The sequence below is a fragment of the Dermacentor silvarum genome, chromosome 4, assembly GCF_013339745.2.
Source record: "Dermacentor silvarum isolate Dsil-2018 chromosome 4, BIME_Dsil_1.4, whole genome shotgun sequence".
Taxonomy (NCBI): domain Eukaryota; kingdom Metazoa; phylum Arthropoda; class Arachnida; order Ixodida; family Ixodidae; genus Dermacentor; species Dermacentor silvarum.
Window position 1 is genome coordinate 120665720 of NC_051157.2, and position 27845 is coordinate 120693564.

At 46.9% G+C, this 27845-nt stretch overlaps 2 protein-coding genes across 2 annotated transcripts in view; both read right to left on the reverse strand.

Annotated features, from left to right (window-relative positions):
• Nucleotides 1-27845, reverse strand: part of LOC119450598 (DNA damage-regulated autophagy modulator protein 1) — a 391336-nt gene that overhangs the window by 146876 nt on the left and 216615 nt on the right. The gene's annotated exons all lie outside the window — the stretch shown is intronic.
• Nucleotides 14430-27845, reverse strand: part of LOC119448867 (DNA damage-regulated autophagy modulator protein 1) — a 94274-nt gene continuing 80858 nt past the window's right edge. Inside the window, exons 5-6 of the mRNA XM_049666534.1 lie at nt 24204-24399; nt 14430-15401 (exon numbers count right to left, since the gene is read on the reverse strand). Of these exons, the coding sequence (XP_049522491.1) occupies nt 15180-15401; nt 24204-24399 (418 nt within the window). The 3' untranslated portion in view covers nt 14430-15179. The remainder of the gene's footprint in view (nt 15402-24203; nt 24400-27845) is intronic.

Genomic DNA, 27845 nt, shown 5'->3' on the forward strand with positions numbered 1-27845 from the left:
GGACAGACGCTGCAAGGCAGCTTCGACACCTGGAACGCAGTCTCTCACTGACCGAGTGAAACTCGTCAAACTTAAGACTTACATGACTGCATCAATTAAACCCCTGACTGCAACTCCGATCTTCATTCGGACTTCCTCGACGTGAAGCTTCGCTTCTCTGTCACCTTTGGTTAGGAGTTGCCTTCACAAAGGCATACGCTACATTAATTCGAGTGACCGACAGTGCAGCATGCGAGGTCTGCGGCACCGACGAAACAATCGACCACCTGATGTGCCACTGCCCACGATATGCCCCAAAAAGACAAGAATTTGCTAACGCGCTACAAAAACTGGACCCCGTGTACTGTAGCCAACCGTACGTTATTCTGATTAACCTCCCTGCCTTCTGCTTTTCTCTTTCCTCCTACTTTCCGAGAGAACAGTACCTAGACCTGCATTTTGCAATTAAAGACGACCAGGGGAGGCGTGTAACGGCCAGATCGCATACTGCTTTTCAGCCTTGAAGGTCTTTCCAGTTCATGCAGCTTCACGTAAAAGCAAAGTGATAAGAAGCGCAGTGGTACTACGTGAGTGTGCATGGACGATTTGTCCGCGTTCATTTTTGCTCTGCATCGCTTCAGCCTTGTCCCTCATGGTACGCAAGCTACCGAGAACTATAACGTACTTCTCAGATCAAGATCACGTCTGCTATATCAGAAACTAAGATAGTAGGACATACACTAGTCCGTTTGCTGAAACGTTGCATTCGGCAAGAGAAATCCCTTGTTCAACCATTGTCGATAACTTACGCGGCGCTCGCCTGCATGTATCTTACTTTGTCCTCTACGTTACTCACTATTCCTGTAATATAAATCAAAACGAGCTAAAAGTAAGTGCCAAACCGGAGATGTCATTACAGCCCATTACAGCCCATTACAGCTGCGATGAGGATTTAATTCCAGTTTTACCTCTTTTGCGCTTCCCAAGTGACCCATGCGGCCTTGCGCATAGGTTATCGTCAGGCTCGGTCCTTCGCCAGCGGTGGGGCATAAGAATTGAACCTGGACAAATGAATCCTTCAGTTATTCCAACTATATTTTCTATAAGTTACAGTTCTACACTCTAAGAAACGTTTGCGCCTCTTGTGGCTTATCTTGTCTCCAAACGATAATCGTCATCCATCTTACGCGCATTTCCTTTCTTTAACGCTGCTTCCCTGGTATACATCCAGGCACGGCCGCGCGGCCGTGATCTAGGCACGACCGTGATCCAGGTCACGAATGGCATGCACGTTGTCAGAGTGACGCTGCATTCTAGATAGGAAAGAAGCGAGCGCGGAGTTTTCAAGAAAGGGAACTGAAGCAAAGCAGATCACGATTATTGTTTGAGGACAAGTTATGGCCCAAAGGATGTCCACATTTCTTTAGGGTGTATCTTTCTGTGCCCTACGGCGCAGGCTTAATTGGCTGTAATGCGCGCTTCACAGGACGCGGCAAAACGTCACGGTTCGCTTTCCGTCACGTGGGCGATAAATACAGAAGTGTCTCAAGGGATCTCAAAGGACCACGACCTTTACAAAAATAAATTATGGGGTTTTACTTGTCAAAACCACGATCTGATTATGAGGCACGCCTTAATGGGGGACTCCGGAACAATTTGGACCACATGGGGTTCTTTAAAATGACCTAAATCTGAGTACACGGGTGTTTTCGCATTTTACCCCCATCAAAATGCAGCCGCCGTGGCCGGGATTCGATCCCGCGAGCAAGACCACGACCTTGACCGAGCGTTTGCTAAAAATATTTTACCGGGTTTAACGTACAAGAACCACGATCTGATTATGAGGCACGCCGTTGTATGGAACTTCGGATTAATTTAGACCATCTGGGTATCTTTAAGGTGCAAACAATGCACGGTACACGAACGCTTTTGCAGTTCTCCCCCATAGAAATGAAATCACCGCTGCCGTTGATAGAACCCGTGACGTCGTGCTTAGCAGTGCAACGCAATATAGCCAGTAATGCCACCACGGTGGGTCGCTGAGCGTTTGCTATACGGCTTCAATCTCTTCAGCAGGAACCGCGCAAAGCGTGGGATGGTATGTTTAATAAGCCTCGCGTGCCCTTTGTACGTTGAATCACAAGGATTGCTCACAAATCGCATCACCAGCGGCGATGCGCTTTCAAATAACCTGCTCTAACGATCAGCTAAGCTATATAGAGGCCTGTCTATTGCGAGTAGTATAGAAGGCTGGCTGATGGGTCTGGACAGCTCATTTTCGATGAATGTACGTCATCGTCAGAGGTACGTCAGAAACACGTTCGTGATGCTTGGCGAAAGGAAAACGCGGAGTGAACATAAAGGAAGTGTTTTCCATCAATGAATAGGCTCGCACGCACTTCGTTTAATATGCACGAGAGAGCGTGCGAGGACATTTTTGTAATCACAGCTTTTACGATAATGGCGAGAGAATCAATTCCAGCGGACCTCATGTACGAGACCGTTGAAGCAGTGCGGATGGTTGTCGGTCCGGATAATATTCGGCATTTTATTGACCAGGAAAAGTGCGTCGTGCCTTATGAAACGAACGGGACGCTTCCTGAGATGAGTCACAGGGAATAAAGATGATGCGCATCCATTTGCGGAAAAAGCAGGCGTTCACGCGGGTGTCGTCGGCTTAATAATATCGTGCAGTTGTTTCTTGTCAGGGACACTAAAAATAAAAATAAACTGAGCCATATTAGTAAATCACCCATTTGCCATTCAAAAAGAAAGAAAGAAAGAAGGCCTTCTAACCGTGAGGCGATGCTTGATAACCCAGAAAAAACACAAAAACGAAAAGCGGGTTTCCACATAGTCGAGAAGTTCTCGCAACAGTCAGCCGTGACTTCAGAGATCTTGGTGGCCTAGGTAACTGTTTGTCGGTAAAGGTGAACTACGCTATATTCCAGAGGAGCCAGATTCTGAACTCGGCAAATGTAGAGCACACATATTTATTTCCAACTTCTTCCTCATCTGCTTCTCCCCTTCAGCTTCCCCACACTCGGCCACACTGTGTTCGCTCAGATGAAGCGAAGAAAGCACAGCGATGTCTGTTCTGACGGGGACCTCATTTTTTTCAGACGGGAGACGTGCACTGCCAGTTTTTTTTCTGCATTTGTTTGAGCCCCTTTCGTACGTCGTACAACTCACACACCGAATACTAGGGCCCAGCAGTTCCGTGATCGCGAAAGGTCCTTCATATTGTGCACTTAATTTCTGACAGCACGTCTGCGCTGGCCACTTTACCCACACCTCGTTTTCGACTTCGTACGTTTACGCTGGATTATGACGCCGTTCGTAGTAATACGCGCTTCTGCACCTGTTGTGCGCGGGCAGCTTTCTTGCGCGCCTCGGCTCGTATATTGGACAACAACGTCTCTCTTGCCACGCAATGTCTAGCATTTAGGTGCGTGTCTATGTTGAGTGATGCTTTCAATTTCGGCAACATACACAACTGAGTATGGCATCGTCCTAGCAGAACTCTGAAATGAAGTGTTGACGCAAACGCGGCTGCTTGGAGGTGCTGATCCAAGTCAGCTTCACCCAGTATATTGTTTTTACAGTATGGAGACAACCGAATTTGGATGGTCTGATTTGACGTTTGGTTAGACCAGTGGCGTACGCATGGTAGCCATTGGTAGGCTGATGCAAAGTGGTGCTTGACTCCTGCCACAGAAAGATAGGTCCGGGGCTCGCTGCTTCGGAAAGTGGTGGCCCTATCTGAGATCAGCTTCCTTGGTATACCGTGCCTCCATTCAAATCGGTGCTCCAGGAAACTGACGACGAAGCTGGCGGCGAGAGAGGGCACGGCAGCGACCTCTACGAATTTGGACAAGTAGTCTACGGTAACTAGGATGTACCGGTGGTCAGCTGTTGTGGTAGTGATTCCGCCAATATGGTCGATACCTATGCTGTCGAAAACGGCCGCTGGCACTGGAATTGGCGTGAGGAGACCAGGCTGGAACCTTGTGAATCGTCTGTGCTGCTGGCACACCGCGCAACTCGACACGTATGAGCGAACACTATTTTCATTTCTTGGCCACCAGAAGCGTTTCTGAGACTTCCGCAGCGTGGCTTTTTGGCCGACGTGCCCTCCTTCCATTGTGTCATGGATTGTGCGTAATATCTGGGGGCGCAAAGGAGAGGGAAAGACCAGGAAGTGTTATTCGTCTGGTCGATTCTTTGCCAGTAGCGATGGTATAGAGTGCTCTCCCGCATCACAAGCTTGGAGTTAGTCGGTGTGACCGCCAGCGAAGTGATGATTTAATTCAGGTCTGTGGTCTCACGTTGTGCTTTGGAGAAGTCTTGCAGTGAAAACAATATCCCGCCATATATTCCTGTCTCTGCGAGCTATCAATGCCCGGGTTTCCGCAAAAGAGCGTCAGCGACGTGGTTCAGAGCACCGGCGTGATGTCGCACGTCGTAGGTGTACTCTTGAACGCGAATAAGCCATCGTGTGAAATTGTGCTTTAAGCGCTGCTTCAAAAATATCCCGGCAATCGCTTAATTATCTGTCCCAATTATCAACTTGCGTCTAAACAGATAATGTCTAAACTTGTGTACACTCCAGACTACCGCTAGAAACTCGAGCTGGTTAGAGTGGTAATGACGCTCAGTGTCTGATAGTTCTCTGCTAGCGTAAGTGACGATGTGTTCTGATTCATGCAAGTCGCACTGCGCGAGCACGGCTCCAAGGCCAACCTGGCTAGCATTGGTATGGACCTCTGTAGTCCAGTCTTCATTGAAATGACTCAACACCGGACAGTGAGTCAGCTGGTGCGTTAAGGTTCGAAAAGCGTTTTCATGGTCCTGATCCCATTAAAAAACTGCCCCTTTCTCAAGTAGGTCTGTTAGGGGTGCTCTCATTGATGCAAAATTTGAAACAAATATTCGTAAGTAAGAAGCGATCCCAAGAAAGGACCGAGCTCTTTCACGCATGTCGGTGTCGGATAGTTCGCTACGGCGTCTACTCTCTCGAGGAGCGGTTGTACGCCATGCTCGGAAATGTTGTAACCCAGGTAACAGACAGAAGTCAGTCCATATCGACATTTCTCGTAGTTTAGTCTGAAGTCAGAACCATACAGCTTTTCTAGATCAGGGTCTAGGTTGCGCAGATGTTCTTCGCCTGTTTTGCTCATGACTACAATATCATCAAGGTGTGCGACGCAGGCCTGATCCTTCAGCGGACCTAGCACAGTGTTCATTGAGCGTTGAACAGTGACTGGAGCTTTGCGCAAGCTGAAAAACATACGATTAAATTCGTACAGTCCCGAAGGAGTACGGACGGCTGTTTTGAATTTGTGCTCTTCTGCGGCATTTATCTGCCAATATCCGGCACGCAGAACAAGAGACAAAAAATATCTCCACTTTCGTACTGTGTCAATTGCCTCATCGATGCCGGGCCGTGGGTAAGAGTATCATATGTTTCTTCAGCTCTCGATAGCCGATGCAAAACCGTAGAGTATCGTTCTTTTTCCAAACGAGTACAACAGGTGCGGCCCGAGGGCTACGGGAAGGCCTGGTAATGCCCGCTGCTAGCATTTCATGCGCGTGTTCGCTTATACTTGCACGCTCCCGTTCAGCATAGCACATTAACCGCACGCATACTCGCGGGTGACTGTCCGTGGGAACGTGGTGGAGAAGCAAGCGAGTTAGGGGCAATTCAGCCATAGTGTCCGCAAAAAGCTCATTGTGTAATTCTATAACGAAGGAGAGTGTCCGCACAGAAGGCTCACCTTTACAGCGCTGAGCTGTTGAGGCATGGCTGTGTAGTTGAGAGGAGATTGTTCTGAGCACGTTTCGTGGGGAGCTTGTCGTCAGCACGGCTCGTAGTGCGAGGCTAACCCCTAGGTTCCCCAGTCGATGGAGGGTAGACGGTAGGGGAGCAGAGCTTGACTTGACCATCTTCAATAGTTAGCTGCACGTCCCCTGATCCAAGCAGTCAGCACCTAAAGTAAGGTCGGCTAGCAAGTCCTCGAGGACCGGGCCTGCGTTCATAAGATTGCTTGCTGCAGCAGTATGGATTTAGATGTCCATGGCGCCAAGTGGTAGCACGCTGCCCCCAAGGCTATTATTATTATTATTATTATTATTATTATTATTATTATTATTATTATTATTATTATTATTATTATTATTATTTGATTTGAAAACATATACATAGGAAAGAGAAAGCGAGAAGCAAGGCTGGCAACTGCCACCAGAAGGCCTTGGGGCAGCTGCCCCAAGGCTACGCAGATGAGGATCCATTCATGGATCAATATTCGGAGTGCGTACCATTGAAGCAGTGACGTACGTTCAATTCCATGCAGCGTCCACTAGAGCTTAAGTGTCCAGTGTTCTCAAGTCTCCGATGCCTTCGACGTGAACGAGCAGCATTGGAAGCGGGCATGTCTCCATGGTAATGCGTACGTTCTCATGAAGCTTTCGGAGAGTCGTTGGAACAGCCAAGATGTTCCGAGGAGAAATTTGCAGGTCGCCGTTCGGAAGCCTCGTGAGCACAACAGCTGTCAAACGGCGAGTTCCGACATCTTCCAAGTGCACTGCCGTGAGAACGAAAGTACGCGGTGCAGTTTCCGATGGTAACACTGACAATATGGCGGCATGAATGGGGTCATACATGCCATCGATGGTGCATTGCCTGACTACTGGTGAGAGCCAGGTCAAGCTACAAGCATATACAAGTCGTAGGTTCTCCTAAATATACACCGCCACGTCTTCATCTACACCTTAATTGACGGCGTACTCTCATCTGTATGAAGTGAATGTCATAGGCGCTTGGAAGGCTTGTGAATAAAAATAGCAGCACCGCCATCCAGCTCGCAAAAGAATAGGCATGTCCTTCAAAAAATATACCATCTTCTAGCTGCGCCGCTGAGACCTCCTTCGGCGATGGAACGTTTCACGTGTTCTGACCAGGCGTGAGCAACAGCAACGGAATTCACGGTATATAGCCACGCGACGAGGTCCTCCTCGAACCCGTGAAACTCCGGTCGAATGGTCTCACTTTGCCTTGGAAGCGCGGCGCTTTGGACGACTCAAGCAATGGAGCCGGACACGTCCTGCAGCTGTTGTGCCAGTACGGATAGATGTTGGACGTTATCAACAGCGCTTCCGGTGACGGAAGCCACGGAGGAGGCTTGGACGTCATCATCGGGCTGTGCGTCGCGTACTTGCGTTGAACGAAGGGAACCCGGGAGTATCTCTGGGCGTTGAAGAACGATATGCGACTGCCGCATTGTAATGAAAACCGACATCCGGCCATCCGTAAAAGCGCCTGTTTACGTCCAACTTGTTCTTCCTCCGCTTCTCTCCTTCAGGTCCCCCCTACACAGGTGTATAAATTCATCATAGGTTTCGACACCTCAGGGACCTCACATTCGTTGTGTCGTGTGACGCGATAGTAAAATCGTCTGTCTCAGTATTTGTGAGGTGGATTTTCACGCGAGTTTCTTCACGCTTTTTTTTTTTTTAGTCTTGGGCGAATCCTTTGCTCCTCTCTTTGTTTTCGTTTTTAACATGCTATGGTATCGCCTCACATCACGCCACTCGCTGCACCTGCTCGAAGCTGGCGACACTCAGTGGTGGCACCCAGCGAAGGCTACGAGCCCCAGTGTCCCCTTTAATAATGGATTCCAGTTACATGCGAGAGCCCCCTCGACTTACTGCGCGACACGGACAAAAATTTCGTATTATAAAGTGTTAAATAAATTTGCATGCGAAAGCGATAAAAGGTCTACTTACTTGACTCTGCCAACAGCAGCAGTGGTGCACGCTTGTCTCCTCTGTTTCTTTCACGGAAATATGAAGAATTGCACGGGGCGGGTGTCGGCCCTTCATGTTTTCGAGGCTGTTGTGGCACTGAACGGCAGGCTTGTGCGAACAAATACACGGGAGACACAGTTTCGCAGGCCGTGCTCCCGTACACAGCACACCTGTGCTGCCCAGCGACTTTATCATTTGCTGCCGCGAGCGGTGCTGCTCAGCAGCGTCCGTAACGCAGCAAAGCCAAGGTTGGGAAGTCTATAGACTGCCCACCAGGCGAAACGCGCTGCCAACCGCGTGCACTGATTGGTCTCTGTAGGTGACAGGTGCGTGGTGACGCGAGGTAGCCCGAAACACAGTAAAACATAGTAGGGATCAGGGGCCCTATTAGCGGCGAGAAGTTGGAGTGGCGCCCTATCCCGAGTGACGTCACGGCCAGGACGCCGCTGAATCCGGCTCCCTCGGCTGACGCGCGCGCTCGTTCGCGTCGTGCATGCTCGGTGAATGGGGCGTGCCAGCCGTACTTGCTGAATGATGTTTTGGCTGCTTTCTGCTGTCACGCCTAAAGTGCAGTGTCTTTTTCGAAACTGTGTGAATCGTGAAAATTCGCTGCTTGGATATCGAAGCTATATAGAGTGGCAAGGGTTACTGCTTTTGAAACGCGGAGGTGCGCCGTGTATGTTCATAAATATTCGCGTAAAAACAATGTCTGCAAATTCAGTATGGAAAATTTTATATGTACGATGCTTCGCTCCAAATTTAACATTCCTTTAGTACTTAGTTATGAAAGACATTTCGTTTTCCACGGAATAGCAATATTGGTATTTGGTGTCAACTTTATATATAAATCAGTATATTAGAATGGGATGCTGCCTGCGAAGCTTTCATCAAGCTTCTTGTTGCTCTGTTGAGTTGTTCTACTCAAATGTGGGTACTCCAGTAATGCGTAAAAACAAGAGTTAGGCGCGCATGTTTTACGAAAAAAAATTGCTACTACTTTCAACTTTCTCCGAAACAGCCAACCAGAAAAAAGCATCCTACATGGCTGTTAACATGACTGCGCTTCATGTATGTATAGCAATCACCCGAAAGAAAAGGTTCGTAGTTAAGATCAAGAGCCAAGCCATTACATGCCATGCAATGATGCATAGTGGCCTGAAGCAGTCTTTTATCGACAATAGGGTAGACACCTCCCGCAATGGAAGCAACCGACAATGATTATGACGCTATGACAAGGGCGCATTGTTCGCGAAACCCTTCTGTTCACTATAACTTCGTGAAACCATGAAGGAGTCCTTTACAGCGCCAATTAGAACGCCTATAACTTACTGGAGGCACCAGAGTGCAACTTCGGAAGAGGCAGCTTCGTCATGCAACATCGTCATGCAACTACCGTCTGCATGAGTACGTCTTGAAACACAATGGTGTTTAATTATACGAACTGAGAATTATTCGCTGCGTCAGCCCATAAAAGCCCTCGTATACCCACCTCATAAAGAAGGACACTGTATGCAAGCCTCATATGAATTCACTTGATTTTTGACCTCCTTCGGTGAATGCTGATATTTTCAATGTGTCCTATACCACTAAAGAATGAAGCTTCGGCTTCTTGCTGGCTGCAGCCATATGGTCTGAAATGCATTTTTCGTCCAAAAAGTTGCGCCGAGTAGCTGTGTCAGTTTCGCCAAGCAGATCGGTCAGAACGGTTTTCCATGCAACAAGCAGCGCTAGATTATTGAACTGAGTAGAGCGTGTAGCACTGAAAAGAAAATAAATATTGATCCATATGCCTTTTTTGTGCGGCAAACAGCTTAAAGCCTCAATTAGCTTTACTTAAAATTACCGCCGCTTAAAATTAACTGGGTAAGAATGGCTGAATTTTGATAAGCAGTTCAAAAAGCAAACGGTACTGACAGAATCTATACTGATGTGTTGTTTAGTCCTCGTGCTACTGCCGAACGTTTCTTTGAATAAATCCGGAAATTCGTTATTTTGCCAATGAACAGCTCGTCGTGAGCAAACAAGATTTATCGGGTTAAAATAAAGGTAAATGTTGCAGAAGTCATATATAGCCAGCGTTTGTTACATGATTGTTGCACCACGGTAAATATGGTCGCTTCACTAGATTGTTCTATCCTATGTTCTAGCGTTTATGCATTGATTATCCACGTGAGCTGCCGCTGTAGAGTGTAGAACTGCGCATGAAAAACCCACACCGTTCTGGACTGACCTCCGTTGGCCGGCACTGTAACGTTGCCTTTGAGAAATTTATTGTTGTCCAGAAAATAAGCTTTTCCAATAAATTTTGACGAACGGTGACATCGTCAAAATATATTTGAGAGGACTGTCATAAGCGCACCAGCATAGGGAACAAGAGGGAAGAAAGGGAGACGTTGCAGGAGGTGCCCGGACGCAGCCCGGACTGTAGCAAAAAACAGGAGCAAATCAAGCTTGCCATGACGTCATGCGAGCGGCGTTCGCAGCGCCTCTTTTGTTCGTTCTCGGGGCTAATAGCGCCCTCTCGCCACACACGCCTGAAGAAAGCGTCGCGCACGCCTGAACCGGAATAGAGTCGCAAAGAAGAACAACAAAAACAAAAGGGAAATTTACAACTTTTGGGTGTTGCCCGCTTGCCATCTCCCTTGTGTAGCTTTCAGCGCCAGCGTGCTAGTGGAGGTGAAAGGATACAGAAAGTCGCGCATAGGTGCGATAAGTACCTCTAACTCCGCTTATACTCGAAGGATTCGAAAAAAATATACTGACAGGAAATTCGCGAGCGACTTCCTTTAATAGTGAGGCCCATTCTATGATTAGTTAGAAAAGTGTTTCAGGGACCTTTTAAAGAGTCAACAGGGATACAGGCTCCGAAAGTGTTCCGAAGTGTTCCGAAAGATTTTACTACAATGGAGCCCCGATTGTTTTGCAGGCAGAGAACCAAGTTCTAAACGAATGCTTCGAGCAGAAACCTCCTCAGTAGTTTGCAGCTGTTCAGATAAGGAGGCCTTGCATTTACACATTCGATGACTTTGTTGTCTACGTTTAGGCAAAGCAATTTATTATTTGTTGAATACTTCACCACGTTTGCTCGTGTGCCTTTAAACTTGTCTGCGATGCTGAAGTATTACAGTCTGCTCCTTCAACATACACAGTATTCTGTGTATGATAACTTTTTGAGTTTCTCATTCAAGGCTCCTCCGTTCACTATGCGTCTCATTCTGAACGCCATTACATAAATATAATAACGTAAATAAGTATTTCCTTTTTTCCGATACGCCCCACTCCACGAACCCTTTCTTTTCCAAGTTGGAAAAATTTCGGTATTCGATGTGAAATTAGAAACGCATTTTTCTTGAATATTTCTATTCAATGCAGAAATTTCACTATTGAAACGCCGATATTATAAAAATAACTGTCACCGACGTATTTTTCAGCGTCATTTATGCAATGGTGAACCGCATTTACATAGCGGGTGATCTATTTGATAGGAAAAATATTTTTCTTTGAAATAGGATTTAACCAATGTAATAATTTATTCACTGTTGTTTCCTTTACCGCGGCGGACACTAAATAGCCGAGTAGCTGTCGCGCGCTAATTAACTATGACCTTTTATTTGCCTACTGCGGCATCCTCCTCCAATACTATCATTGCAATGCTGGTGTTAAAACGGGTAACTAAAATTCGTCGGCCCTTCCACGTCATGAAGATGGTTGGTTAACCAGCAAAGCTGAAAAGTGTGGCCCCGGTGTTTATCACTGGGTTAATCGCGAGGGTTCATTAAAGTATTTCTCATTTATGAGGTTACACACACGTTCAGCTGTGACGGAGAGAACAACGTCCCTGACGGTATGCCAGCAGTCCACCGTTGGCGCTTCCGTTCGATGTCTCGAGTTTGCTCGGCGGTGTGGTTAGAGCATTCGCCCACGATTTCCGCTTGCGATACTTCGAAATTAAATTGCTTCAAAATTAAATCTGTCCGTTAGGTAAAACAATGAATGGCTTATACCTCATTAAGCAATGGCTCATACCCCCGTAAACGCGGCCTCCCCATTACGACGACAGAAGAGAAGTGAAATTCTACGCTGGAATGATGAGCGGCAACGCAGCCAGCTGTGGAAGAAGACGACGATGACGAACGCGGGAGCAGTGCCACGAGTGCATGCCAAGCACGAGCACTAGCGCAACCAGAGGGGCGCTAACGAGCCAGCTGCGGAAGACGACGACGCTCGAGCCAGTGCTGATAATGATAGTTTTCTGTACACAGGCGATTTCGCCTAGCCATATACGATTGCGCCTGGACATATAAAGCTTCGCTTTAAAAACTACACCTACTTACGCGGCCGCTATTCTGAACGAAAACTCGCATCAGCTGTTGTTTTTTAAAGTTTGCCCGTGTGCAGCCCGTAGTGCCCATTTTCATTCAGAAGTGGAGGACGGAGGCAAATGGCATACTTTCACCCCCCCCCCCCCCCCGCCCGTCGATGAAATACGTCTGTGCATTCAGAGTATTGCTTAAGGGGCCCTGAACCACTTTTTATCGAAGTGGAGAAAATCATTTGAAGTGAAAATAGGCTCTTTCAGAAATACTTTGCGGCACAAAGTACTTCCATGCGTTTAGCAGAAGCGGAGTTAATGGAAATCAAACACGGCCTCCGCTGTGCTTCTTCTTCAATGCCTTGGAATGCGAAGGCTACGGCGGAGTGGGGAGTGGCCCCAACGCTCCGCCTTCGAAATGACACCATGGCGCGCAGTTCAAATTTCATTTTGGATGTGACGTAGACGACACAACTTCCGATTTTGGAGCCTACGAGGCGCTAAACCTAAGCCAAATGCGGTTGTCCTCAGCGAGCCACAGCGCACTTAGCCAGTGTACTCGTGCCGGCGACCCGCGGTGGTCGCGGTGTAGCCGACCACAGCGACCAATAGCAGCCGCGTATGGGAATACTCGAGCTTCTTTGTTAACCTCCAAGTTTCTGCCCCATATGTTAGCACCGGTACAATGCAATGATTGTACACTTTTCTTTTCAACGACAGCGGCAAAATCCCAGTCAGGATTTGGCAATGCCTGCCGCATGCACTCCAACCCAATTTTATTCTTCTGTAAATTTTTTTTCTCATGATCAGGGTCCCCTGTGAGTGTGTGGGACCTAGATAAATGTACTCCTTTACAGACTCTAAAGGCTGACTGGCGATCCTGAATTCTTGTTTCCTTGCCAGGCTATTGAACATTGTTTGTCTTCTGCATATTAATCTTCAATCCCACTCTTACACTTTCTCGGTTAAGGTCCTCAATCATTTGCTCTAATTCGTCCCCATTGTTGCTGAGTAAGACAATGTCATTTGCAAACCGAAGGTTACTGAGATGTTCGCCGTTGATCCTCACTCCTAAGCCTTCCCAGTCTAAGAGCTTGAACACGTATTCCTTCTGCTCCTGTGCTCTAGAACATGTTAAGGACTGCACAAAGAGCGATGGAACGAAAAATATTAGGCCTAACGTTAAGAGACAGGAAGAGAGCGGTGTGGATCAGAGATCAAACGGGGATAGCCGATTGTTTAATTGACATTAAGCGGGAAAAATGCAGCTGGGCAGGCCATGTAATGCGTAGGATGGATAACCGGTGGACCATTAGAGTTACAGAATGGATACCAAGAGAAGGTAAGCGCAGTCGAGGACGGCAGAAAACTAGGTGGGGTGATGAAGTTAGGAAATTTGCAGGCGCAAGTTGGAATCAGCTAGCGCAAGACACGGGTAATCGTGTCTCCTGCAGTGACATAAATAAAGGCTGATGATGATGATGATGATGGGAATCCTCTTTATTATTAAATAAAGCGTCCAGAAAAGAGTGAGGATCATGGATTCTGTTGAAAAGAGAGCGTTTGAGAGAAAGGTGACTTCGCGCTCCGCTTGCGAGCTTCACGCACCGCGTACGACAGAAAAACTTGGCTGAGATGTTTACAGCAGCGTATGCTACCCGCGGACTATATTATTTCACCAAGCCCGAGGGGTGCTTCAGGGCCCCTCTAAATTATTTCAAATCCCATATAACCACCTCAAGTACTTTTCTAGTAGTGACCGTACTAAATTGGCAGTTTGCGTTACTCACGAGTCTCTTTGCAGCTAATGCTTCTCTTCGTTGCTACGTTTTTCTCTGTTCACTTCTGTTTGATTGACATTTATTTATATTTTTATTCCTGCTGTGCGTGTTACTATTCACCGATTTGAATATCTCATGTGAATACACCTCTCTTACAACATTTTATAGGCGTTGTAAGCATGTGTAAGAAATAAATAAAATGTGAAATGTGTCCTTCTTTTGCCCACCCCTTCGAGTGAAATATAGTTCAATGTAAAACAGGAAAGGCCAAAACGGCCTGCATAAAGTAAAAATTTCATTACAATTATTTTCCTTTTTGACTGATACGACTGTTGTTGCCGGCAAGTCATAAGGATGACCGGCCGCGGTGACTTAGTGACTAGAAATGGCTTTGAAATATGCCTCAAGATCTGAATAGGAAACGTAGCGCGGGCCAAAAAGAAATGCAGAGGGTAGCGATAAGTACTCGTGCAAATTATTGTCTGCCCATTGTTAAGGCTAGCAAGTGAAGAAACGTCCTCCCGAGAAAGTCGCTTCAGTCGGAGGCATCATAGAGTCATTCATTTTTTATTGTAACATTCACTTGGAAAAACGAAGTCATCAATTTAACGAATAACGAAAAAAAAAAACGATAGATGCATTTCCCGCCGGTATCACAGGTATGACAAAATGGCTCCCTGTAAACAAACATCATTATTTCCGTCAGTTCTCGTTGGCAGTGCAGAGGACCTAGCGAAATTAATTTATTAGCGAAATAAGTACCGCCGAGCTTCGTCACAAACGGACAGGGCCGGATTCACAGAACCTCCGAAAGTTTTCCCTCAATATAGGTGGCTTCTAAAAAGATATGTTCATGGTGCAAGAACAAGTATGACAAATCTGTTTTTCTTTTTTTTTTGTGTGTGTGTATGTGTGCTTTGAATCATATGGTGAACAGTGGAGAACCTGTAAAATTACGTGCTTCTAAAAAAGCACTCAGCCATCTTAGTGGCGCTGAGTATGTGATGTGTTCGCAAGGACGAACAGGACGGAAGCGATATCTTGTAAAATACTAAGTTAGAAACCTCGGAAATGTTTCGAAATACTGCAAAACCGACACAGACGTTCAGACACACTCGACCTTTGAGCCATTGTAGATGTCACATTTGGCGAACGTTTCACCCCACTCCGTTTCCGCACTATAACTGACAATTTTATCACCACGGTGGCGCGTTGCTGATTGCTGCTGCTGCATTCGTGAACTTTCGAGCACAGTCTGCAGATGGCCAGCGTGCTGACTAGAGGCAAAAGCGAGCACTGGTTCACTGCTGCGACGTCGACGACTCTTCCTTGAGGGACGTTTCACCGTGGCTCTCAGCTGGCGTCTTCAGCTGCGCGCGGCTCGAGTTGGGCTCGGCGATGTACTCCAGCTTGAGCGTCAGCTTGAACTTTCGGAACTCGGCCGCAAACGACGTGGTGAACGCCAGGAAAGTCATGACGACCAACCACTCCGAAATCGTGCTGACTAGAATGCCGTCGGGATACTGAAAGGAAGAAAACGGCGATGTCAGATTTCGGCACCATGACAAGGGCAAGATTTTGCGTCCTAGGGCTAAGACAAACCTACGTTTGCCTTTCCCCTACGAGTATAATATCAAGGCCTCTCTAGCAGTGCAATCTAAATTACACAGGTTGAGAATGCCATCGGTGGTGCATCACTTGGCAAGAACCGCGATGAGCTCCCGAGATTATTTACAACAATCAATACTTTCTATATACGAACGCCATAGTGCCACATCCGAACCCATTTCAGTGGTTCTTGAGTGTTAATCTTTTTTTTTTTTTTTTTTGCTGAGTCATTATCATTTTTTCTGAGTCATGCTCATGACCATAACTTCTACTATTATCCTTTAGTGTTTCCTTCACTTAGTACGCACGTCAGAACCCATTTGAGTAGTTTTCGAGTGTTAATATTTTTCGCTGAGTCATTGTCATTTTTGCTGAGTCATGCTCGTGACTATGACTACTACCATTATCCTTTAGTGCTGCCTTCACTTAGTACCCACGTCAGAACCCCTTTGAGTGGTTTTTGAGTGTTAATGTTTTTTTGCTGGGTCATTGTCATTTTAGGCGGTTGTTTTATGACCTACATGGCAGGCATGTCATGACATTCATGTCATGATCGATCATTTATGTTCGTCATACACTGTTGTGATACTATGCCAATTTTGGTACCTACCAAATTAACGAAACGACCATGAGATCACCAAGACGAGGCAGCTGTTTCATGACCTACATGACACACATGTCACGATATTCATGTCGTGACCTATCTTTTAAGTTCGTCATACACTCTTGTCATAGCATGCCAATTTCGGGAAATAGAAAGTTAACGATACGACCATGAGAGCACTAAGACGTAGGCGGCTAGATACATACTGTCAAAGTGGCAAATGTTCACCAAGAAATGATTCCCATTTATTATTAAAAAAGAAACATTAACTAGTTCAGTCTGGTCCCACATTAAAGGGAAGCAGAATCAGTTTTTTTTACATGCGCTTGCAGAGAGTTATTAGAGTTATTCATCCCTGAATACGAAAATCGCCGTTTAACAGGCCCCTACTTTGTTCGATCTATTACTAGCAGCGGCTTCAGGACGCGGTGCGGAGTGGAAAACAGGTTCTCATTGGCGAAGACGGGTGTGACGCCAATCAAAGTGTCGCCAAGGCGCCTGATTTGAGTGTGGTGCTAAACGTCCTGCGTCGTGTCCGGGGCAAACCAGAACGCAACACATTTTGTCGGTAAAGTGGTATTTATGAAACGGGTCAAAGTTACTATGGCTGTAGTAGTCGGTGTAACCGTGACACAGTGAAGCATTGTGCAACGCCGATTCCCACTGAGGCATTGTGCAACGCCAATTAGCACTTGGTACATGACAATTGCTAGTATAATTTCGAGCTCCAGTGAACGCGGCATGACGGCTGGCAAGCACAAGTCGCGACAACGGGCCAATTTTTAATGCTCAATAAGGACTTCCAATTTTGCCGTATCTACCAACAGCACTGTCATACAAAGGGCATCGTTGCCAGCGGTCGCCGTCACTCGAAGTAAAACACGTGCAGGGCCGATTTTTACAGCGAAGCTGTTAAGGGCTCACTCTTCGATGGTCGCGTCCGGCAATACAAAAAAAAAAAAAAAAAACACTCATTGGCCGTATGCTGTATGTGCGAGTGAAAGTGCGCGAGGGCGTGGGACGAGCGCTTTCACGGAGAGCGAACGCACGGCGGAGAGCAAAGGCGACTTCCCAGTGGAAGGGGTGCGGTGGGCCAGGAGGACATAGAGGCACCCCTGTGCGTGGGCGTGCCCGTTCTCCCACTGCGGCGCATGCGCGCAGCCCTGCCGGCCTCTGCCGCCGACTGTATCTGGGCTCTCGTACGCCTCTCCCCTACTTCTTCTTTCTGGGGTTTTATGTGCCAAAACCCGTAGGAGGCACGCCGTAGTGGAGGGCTCTGGATTAATTTTGACCGCCTGGGGTTCTTTAACGTGCACTACAACGCAAGCACATGGGCGTTTTTGCCTTTTGCATCCATCGAAATGCGGCCGCGGCGGCCGGGATTCGATCCCGCGACCTCAGGCTCAGCAGCGCAACGCTTTAGCTAACTGAGCCACCGCGGCGGGTGCCTCTCCCCTAACACCGTCGACAACGGCGTTTAGCCGTTCCGTCACGTAGCCAGCGTTTTGACAGCGGTTGTGTGCGGTCACACAAACAACGCGCACAACTGTTGCCGACGGCGGCGGCGTTTTGCCCGTGTTCGCACGGAACGTTGGTGACATGTTTTTGAAGAACGTGCCAACCTTTGCCGTACACCCTATGGCGGTGTAATGTAGCGACCATAAGGCCATGGTCCCTGAGGTCACTAAATAAATGAAAACCACCGGATCATATATATTTATCATTCTTTAATAGTTCAAACGTCTTAAGAGTCATAATTGGAAATAGATAATTCCCACCATAGTACAGCTTCGCTGGTCTTCCATCTCCACCCCAGAGGAAGGGCTGACATTTTTTTTTTTTTGTACTGGTTCTTTTCATTCGGTTTAATTAGTGCGTTTTAGAGTAGCGGGGCAGTATTGGCGTTGCCGTAGCAGATTTACACCTGTGAAACAATCCGATTCGCACTGACCGGTGCGTGCGCAGCAGAAATTGTGGTATCGAATACACTATAGGCGGCACGGCGACTATAATCGTTGCCTACTACTATAGCTGGCATTTGTCGAATGATTGCTTCCCACGGAGTTATTCTTTCTCCGTGTTGCTTCCCTATAAAATGGCAACACTTCCCTGCTGAGGAGCGAGACGGTCCGAGAGCTATTTTTGCTGGTGCGCCTCCACCGTACGCACAACAGGCCAATGGACGACCGCAACCAGCTCAGATTACGTGCATGTCTGCCCGAGTGTCGCCACCCCTAACGCTGTATGTTATGGAACTTGGTTTTGGCGCTTATAAATACATGGCCCCAACGGGCCCCCGCCGGCTAGTCCCTCAGGACCTCAATAAAAGTTCATTGTCTGGCTGTCTAAACTGTGTCTTCGATGCTTTGCAAACTTCTCTAGCACGAACCAGAGCAGGGAGTGCTGCGCCCTCCGGTGCAATATAGTAAACGGGTTGCTCGTACTTGCGCTTACTTCAGAGCCAAACGCGCCTCAAATATCACCGTAAGTTATTTTCTACGTGAGATGATGACGAGAAGCAGGTAGCGATTGTTGAAAAAGTTATGCGTTTTGTGACCACCCACTACTTCGTCCATTTCGCTTTTGGATCAAAGTGGACTACGAATTTTATGTCCAGGGTTACTCCGCTTCTATCCGAAAGCGTAGCAGAGCCGTCGGGCCGCGTAAAACTCGTTGTCGGCTCTGCTCACGTACCGGAGCCCGACATGCCGTTGCACAGAGCTTCCTGTTAGCGTATTTGTACCATTAGGTAGAATGCGCAAAGTTGGCAAGGGTTATCGGGTCTTGTAACCGTTCGGCTATGCTATAGCCCCGCTTTGCCACGTCAGACATATGCCATGTTATTTGCGCTAGCAACTCGACGCTGCGCATTCCGATATCAGGGGCGGGAGGATCACGTAAGCACTTTAAGGTGGCCATTGTGGTAATGGTAAAGGGCTGCTTTGTGCTAGCATGGCTTTACCACGATCAAATGTGAAGTAAAACTGAAAAGTGCAGCTACCCGTTTCCTGGTCCCTGCAACGGGCTCCATGACCAGGTTAATTTTCAGTCGTGCACATACGATACGCGATGACACTAAGCTTTGGTGGTAATAGCAGTCTGGGAAGTGTTCTGAAGAACCAAATGGTGTTTTTTTTAATATATTACCTTCTCTCAGTTTTCACCACAGCGACGAAAGAACTATTCATATTTTTTGTTGTTGGAAAAGGCACCACCTCGACCAGCGATATACAGACTACGCAAAACATAATCATTACGAGCGATGCCAGAAACAGTGATTGATGCCTGAAGAATACGGTACGCTTGTTTTTACCCAAATGATTACTACAGAAAGCTCGAAAAGTCTGCGCAACCGATTGCCCTCTGGCTGCTCCCACGCCAGCACGCCAGGTGGAAAGATCACGCCATCGCTGTGTTGTCGTCACTTCTAGTGGATTTCTTTTCTCACTGTGCTACTCCGCTGCCCTCAGTTACAATGTTTGTCGGCGATTGCTGAGCTGCGACACGTACAATGTATAAAGTAATTTCAGGAGTTGAATAATACCTAAAGCTTTACAAAGCACCACAGATCTTCTAATTCCAAAACCACTTCACCTTCCTGTAACATCGAGAGCTTGGCTATGCAGCACGGTGTAGAAAAAGTTGAATTTATCAGAAACCGATGCAGAGGAATTGCCTATAACGTAACACCTGAGCCTATCAATTTTTAGGTTTACGTTACACTTATACTTGCATGCGTTGGAGAGCGACTAGAATGGATTCTTGTTGCCAGGTCCTCCGGATATTCACTTCGCTGAAGGAGATAGAGATGTAGAGTTTAATGCAAGGTTATAGATGTTAGCCTGGCTCAACGCTTGGCATGTTGCTTAAGGTGCTGGGTAATAATCTATGATATAAAAAATTATTACATAAACACATTAACCACACATGCACTGAAACACGGACATACGAGTACGCAATAAAGCTATTCATAAAGTTCCGTTAAGATGAACGCCTTAGAAATGCAAGCGGCATTGTCATAGCGCCCCACATTTTCGTTTTATTATTTATTAATTTAGGCATACTGTTGGCCCGGAGGCCGTTACAGGGGTGGGGTACAGCACAAAAAATAAAAAAAAATAATAACCTAATGTGCATTATACACAATGCACGCAAATTATACATCAAATACTGTCTTTTTGAGCATGCATTCATAAAACACAAGGGAACTAACAAGAGTACAAATACAACAGCAATATGCAGAGGACAATGAAAACAGTATTTTTATATCCAGCATAATATACAAAATTTTGTTTAGGACATGATTTGCTTCGGCTTGTTTTCAAATTGTGCTTACGGTGTCACTTTGAATAAAGTGACACCGTAACACATGCGTTGTGTCACATGCGTTGGTTCTTGAACATAGAAGGCTAGTTCGTTCTTGAACATGGAAGACAAGTTGTTCCGCATGTTTTCATCTTCCATGTTTCGTCAGAACTGTAAAGCAATTTAAGTTTGCTTCCATGTACAACTAGAGTAACGCGACATGTAAGTGTAGCGCCACCTTCAGAGCTCGCCTATCTGACGAGTAGCGGCAACAGTCGTATAGAACTTGTCGTACGTCCTCGGGAACATTATGCACGGAGAACTGGTTTGCTAGGTGCAACGTATGCACCTAAATCTGAGCGCATGATCCATCTACATTCCGCCGACACCGGAATGCGACCTCCGCGGCCGAAACGAACCCGCGACCTCTGTTTTCAGCAGCGGATTGCCGTAGCCACTAAGTCACCACGGTGGGTAGGGTCGCTGGATTGTTCTTGGTTTCGAACTCCTTTGAGAGTCTTGTTTCGTGAGCGCTTTCTTTTCAGAGAAATTCATGCGGACACCTTGAATAGATAATGCCTTGTTGCGGTGGGGTGTGAAATAATGTTCCAAGTTTAAAAACGGCGCTTTCATCGTTCGAGCGCAAACACGTAGCGCCACCGCGGGAGGAAACGTAAAACGAAGTCGTGTTGGCCGCGGCATCCGAGATCCAGCGGCGCAGCTGGTGTTTCCCGCGAAGGCCGTTAGGGGTCGATATTTCTGTGGAGTTGAGTATCTCAGAGGCCTTGCGAAAGGGCACAAGCGCTTCATCTGATCGCTGACATTGTTAAATTTGCGGTTCGTGGCGGGATAGTCTTCCATCACGTGAAAGATTTAACGCACTGTATTTTCTCATTAATTTCTATGAACGAAAATTGCCCGTTAAGCATAACAAACTGGATTTTCTTTGTCAGTACGAAACACCGAGGCAAACGAAAGACGCAGGTCGGTTCGGCGTGCCTAGTTATCCTACTGTGCACCGTTTTAGAAATCTCATCCCAAGTCCCTGCACACATTGTGCAACGCATTTACAAATAAATGTTCTATTGGTTGTCGACTGCAAGTTGTGACGCAGGATGTTCTCAATTTCAGACGAAGGCTGACATTCGCTGTAGTTTTTATACGTGCTTCGGTAATATAAAATTATTCGCGCTCGGAGTTTCATTGCGGTCTTAGCTTGGCTTCCAGCCGTTTGATTTTTATGCTCCCGTTGATATGCCTGGTAGGTAATTTGTTTTGCATTGAACAGGGGGCTATGCACTTAAAGCAATCAGCCTATGTATTCCCTTTTTATATAACCATCTCTCGATTCTCTTTTAATATTGTGAGATGCTGATCACGAGGTCGAGAGTTCGATCCCGGCCGCAGCGGCCGCATGCCGATGTGGGCGGGACGGAAAAAACGCTTGTGTCCCAAGTGGTCAAAATGTATCCGGAGTCCCCAACTACGACGTGCCTCGTAATGAGATCGTGGTTTTGGCACGCAAAACCCTGGAAAATTTAATTATTAGTCCTTAATCATGTGAGATAAACAGTCATCAATCAAGAGCGCTTTACGAACTTCTTTCCTCTTTACTGCCATTCATCGTATCTTCAATTTCTATATTTCTGTCCTCTCCTTTGCAAAGAGCAAGGCAGGCGCTGTGGCCCCCTGGGTGGAAGTTGTTGTTATTGGCCTGAATGGTCGTGGCGCGTAACCACAGTGACGGGGGAGGGGGAGGGGGGGGAACAAAAGAAAAAGAAAGTTGCCAGCCAGCCTGCTTCTTTTCTTTTCTTCCATGTCAGTTCGATATATGTTTTCAAACCGGATAATATGAAAACAGAAGCTCTGCATCTTTCTTGCGACGTGGCCAATTGGTTAGTCAATGAGACCAAAAGTTTGCAACAATGAATTACGTTATTTATGGTATCTCTCAATAACGTTCTGGAACGATAATTTTGTGCGAGACAACCAATTCTCTCAAACCCATCAACAAATTTATTCACGATGGCTTCGACCAAGCGCTGCGCTACCCGTGCGTTTATTTCTACAGTTGCGAGCAATGTGAATGGGAATGCAGAACTCATTGTCAAGCAATAATTTCCGGCGATGAGTAGATTGGAACCTGACATGTGAATGTATATACCAGGCAGTCTTCTCGTTCAAGATTTATCATCGCTGAAGAACTTGACTTCTGGCGTAATTCTTGGACCGCTACTGCTTCTTGAAATCGAGCATGGGTGCTCCCTTTCACACTGCACATGAAGGTTCATGCTAAGTGCGGATATAAGCTTCGCAAATGCGTCGCAATCCTGTTTGCTAAAATCTGGGCGCCATTGTTACAGACAGACCAGCATTGATAAAATGCGCAGAGAATAAAATGCGCGCATAGTGGCTTCCAGTGCAGCTATCCGGTCCAGGAATGCCTTGATGTTATAGCAAGAGTTTCTTTGGGAGTGATTTATATACAGAGGACAATAATTAGTCACGGTGGTCTGTTTCTACCGTGTCGGAATTTTTACTCAGAATGGTTGCGAGGCCTGCTTGCTTTGTGTTTTGGGCAATCCCACAGAGCGCACGTTTCGGGAACTTAGCGGTTGACACGGTAGTCCTCGCATCAATGGTATGCTCTTGCTGTGAAAGACTATTCTGAAATTTTGCTTCGAGTTATCATTACTTCGCCCTTGCCTATAGCCACTGTCAGTCTTTTGGTTAGCTAAGCTAGTGGATAGACTGTAATTCGGCGGTGGCAGTTATGGTGAGGTCAACTTCCTTTCTCCAGCAGAAACACTGGAAGGCGTTCATGGGTTCAAGCTTCTCTAGGCAGCTTGACAAAGCGCCTGAAAAAAACCCTACAACGGCCGTGAAGAATAGTATGTTAGAAGAAAAAAAGAAACATCTATAGCACCTCGATCAAAAACTTAAATACACAGTTGCTTATCTAACGACGAAATAACAAGAGCATTATATCTACAAAAAATAACGAGAACAAGAAATAATTCGTCAACTAGTTAGACGGGTCTTGCGTTTCTGTGAAAACTGCCCTACGTATAGATGAATGTATGTTCCTTTTTGTTAACTTCATATAGTATTATGCTGCAAAGAGATGGTTTCAAACACTTCATTCTGATATTCAGCGGTCAGCGCGAAGGCGGAACTGTGAATACTTGGAAGGAAACTTGATGAAAGTGCTCGGGCTGCTTTAACCTTGGCCAATGTGTGTTACCTAAGCGATTAAGAATTGACCCTGATGGAATTGGGTACACCTCTGGGTATACCTTCAGCGCGTGTGCATTTACTGGCAGAAGAAATGGCTGTTTAGACCAAAAATTGACATTCGTAAAAGCGGTTTTGCCATGACACGGTCGTTGCTTCTGACACAACTGGCTGGTTGTGTTGCTGCTCAAATTTTCTGCGAAGAACGTAATTCATGCCACACATCCTTTGAAACATATACCACGGTTTAATATGCGTACTCATTTCACTGTTATGCAGAGACAGTACGCAGGAAAGATTTCAACGAAAGGCAGTTCAGAATTTATAAGTTGTAAACAGACGCATATCATAGGGTAAATCATAGTATTAGGAATCCTCATTAACACGTTTTACTTATACAAGAGGGGACACATTAGACAGTGAAAAGTTCCGACACTTTCATTTGCGGAAGCTTGTCACGATGCATAGACACCTAGTCCCCATTTTAAGAGAGTCGGACATTGGTCAGCCACCACGGAGACTCAAAATGCTAGCAGAAATGCTGGTTCCGTCAAGACAAAGTACAAATGCTCACCATTCGGGGACTATTTGGAAGAGGTCCCAAATGATCCGCTTGGCTTATCGGGCAGTAGGCGATAGCTGAAAATGCAGAAAAGAAAAACGTAAACGAACATTGACTCGCGGGGCCGAAGCTTGAGAGAGAGAGAAAAGAAAGGCAGGAGGGTAACCGGATGCGAGTTTCCGGTTTGCTACTCTGGTCAAGCTTGAATTAGTAGCTAAATTAGTAGTAGACGTAGTGAGGTGTACATAAGTGTAATTAACTAGAAGTAGCTGACTCTGACAATTTAGTTGTTTTCCTTAGAGATGGTAAACGAATGTTTCAACGGACCAGAGCATAGAGCTGCCGCTCAGCGTGGTGAACCACTCGCGAAAATAGGTATGGTATAAATTTTCCTCTAAGGGCACATCTCTGTGACCCCTAGATCATGCTAGCATAGTCATTACCGAGCCAATACATTTATGCCAAAAACACCGCCCAAGCACTCCGTACAGATGGTTAACCAGCGAAGCTGAAACGTGCGGCCCCGGTGTTTAGTAGTGGGTTAATCCCGACGCTGTATTGAAGCGTTTCTCAATTATTGGTTACATGTTTGTGTTTCTAGTGGAATGCAAGCGCCAATGGCGGGCAGATGCTGCTAACCACGACGCCGAGCTAATTCGAGATATCGAACACATGCGACAACGGCGGCGTTGCGGGCAGAGGCGGCGTTGCGGGCGGCGTTGCGGGCAGAGCAGCGTGAACGTGGCAATGGCGGGAACGCGTTCGCCGGAGCCAAGGAGGTTCAACCTCCTTGGCCGGGGCCAACGCATGCTTTCGGCGGGAGTTTCTCGAGCGGCACTTTGGCTTCGGCTGTGACGAAACCTTAGAGTGTACTAGAATGGGGGAGTGGGTCCAGCGGACGCTTTGGCAAGCGCCGAGGGTGATGCAAAAAAACGTTGAAATTGCGGCGGCGCTGCAGTCGCCTTATTCTGAAGCTCCAGCCAATAAACGTTGGCTCCGGCTGTTTCGGCAGCGCCCATTGGCTGAGGCGAGCTCACGCGCTGAGTAGCTGTCGTCTGCTCGACGCACCGTCGTTGTTGCGTCGTCTGCATTCTTTCCGTCGCTCTTTTTCCACTTTAATTTACAACAGATCATTGGGAATAATATCAGTGTTGCCGCCACCGAGTATCAAAGCTAAGATGCAGCAGGATGAAGCGCCTGTCAAAGCTCCATTGCAGCTGCGGTAGGGTCTCCGACCAAGGAGGTTTAAAAAAAATACAATTTTTTTTAAACCTCCTTGTCTCCGACGCGACAAGCGTCCGGCCGCCGCGTGGGGCCGCCCATTCAGGAGAAACGACAAATGAGGCAGTGCATGGAGACATGGGTTGGGCCTCTTTTGAAGTCAGAGAAGCACAAAGCAAAATTAGTTTTGAAGAAAGGCTCAGGAACATGGATGAAAATAAATGGGCGGCTAAAGTGCACAAGTATCTCTACATGAAAAGCGTAGACACAGAATGGAGGAAGAGGTCAAGGAAGTTGGCAACCAAGTACAGGATAATCGAAACTGTAAATAGACAACCAGGGGTCATCAGAAAGAAAGTGAGAGAAATAGAGACCGTGAATTGGATGCAAAGAATGGAAACGAAAAGGACAATGGAGATTTACAAGAATGAGAAGAAAGAAATTAGAAGGGAAAATCTGTACGATAACACAAAGGGCAGTGCCTTGCTATTTGAGGCTCGAGCCGGTTGCCTAAGGACGAAAACATATCGGAACAAATATTCGGAATTAGATGAGACATGTGTATGCTGCAGTAAAGATCCAGAGACCACTCAGCACATCCTAATGGAATGCGACGGGATCCACCGACGGTGGCGCCACTAACTTCTCAATAAACAAAGCCACAGCGGGGAGCCTGCGTTGGAACCACTCCCCCAATCTAGTACACTCTAGAAACGTCCACGTTGAAATCGCGAAGTGGAACGCAAGCGCCAATGGCGGGCGGATGCTGCTAACCACGACGCCGAGCTAACTCGAGATAGGTCGAGCCGAGTTGGAGGCGTTGCGGGCAGAGCAGCGTCAACGTGGCAATGGCGGGAACGCGTTCGCTAACGACGTCACTAACGGCGCTGCCAATGGCGCGCGCGCTTGGGTGCGACGTAGAGAACGACGTAACTGACGGCGCAGCCAATGGGGACGTTTAGCGAAACATGGGACGAACGGTTTTTCTTTTCACCTGTAAAAATAGACAATCATATGGAAGGGTATGCCTTTTTAAGCATTTATTTACCACTCGCACATTTTTTCGAAGACACAGGCATCCTTAACAAGTACTAGATACCGCACTGAATCATCACACAATGTAACTACAACTTGCTTCCATTATTTGTAATTATTAGATCTTGTATATTACGTGCTATACTCTTTTCTATTCCGTGCTGCAGCTCACTTTTGACTGTCAAATCTCCTATGTGCGTGTATTATTTTAACTCTGTATTCCTCATCTGTTTGCATGCTCATCGCAGTCTACATCACCGCCACTTGTGTGTGTTTGTGACTCAAAAAGAAAAAAAAAAAGAAATTGCTCAAACCAGCTGGAAATTTCCATTTGGACGCAACTGGATATTTTCAATTGTGTTCTGGGACACCCATGGAAAAAAACAATTACTTAGCATCTCCTCAGGAAGTTATCTGAATGACGCGTAAGCACTTCGTAGTAACGACGTGGTGTTGAGTGCTCACACTCAACACTGCTAGCAATCCTAGCACTGCTCAGCGGCTGCGGTCGTCTTGACGCCATTACGGTAAATGCGACAGCGCTGCGGCTACACGAACTGCTGCGGAAGGCGGCGCAACGTTAACTGATGAGGCAAGCAATCTACTGCAGGTGGCGGCACCAGGGGCGCTGATGACGGGCCGCTCGGAAGTCACGGCTGCTTCAAAGTTCTGGCTTACTATAGGGGAGGTATTCTGTAAGAGTCCACCTAGTTGACATGTCCATCTCGTCTGCTGTTGAAGTTCTGATTGGCTGGGCTGGGGTGCGTTTTAGCAGGAGCCACACGCCACAGCCAGTCAGCGCTTCAACAGCCGACGAAATGGACAGGTCCACTATAGGTGGACTCTTGCAGAATACCTCCCTAGGTGTGCTTAGTGCGTGCCTGATTGCACACGTCACGCGGGTGCAGAGACGCGCTCGTACCACTGCTCGCGCGTTCGTCGTCTTCTTCTTCCACAGCTGGCTGGCTCTTTAATCTTTAAAGCGATCGTCTTACGCGAAGGACGGACGCACGGACAGTTTTCTCGTTGGGTAACCATATAAATGCTTACGCATTTAAAATACACCAGGTCCGATGGGACCAATCGGTTTTTTTGAATACAATTGGACTCAGTTGGTCTCTGAATTGGACTCGTTGGGACCAACATGAAAAACGAAGGAAAGGAAAAAAAAAAGCCTAGATAGGCTCTAACCTAACAATATGACACGGATATATGTGCTTGAAGCTCCTTTTGAGAAGCGTACTGATACATTAACACAATGCGGCAATTCTCTTCATTGGCATACCCAACACTCACCACTTCACTATGAGTGATGCATGTCAGGTGCTATATATGTGAGCAAAATTTGGTTGACCAAGTGGTGCCAGTGGTTTATGAGAAATTGGTAAAATTTCAAGA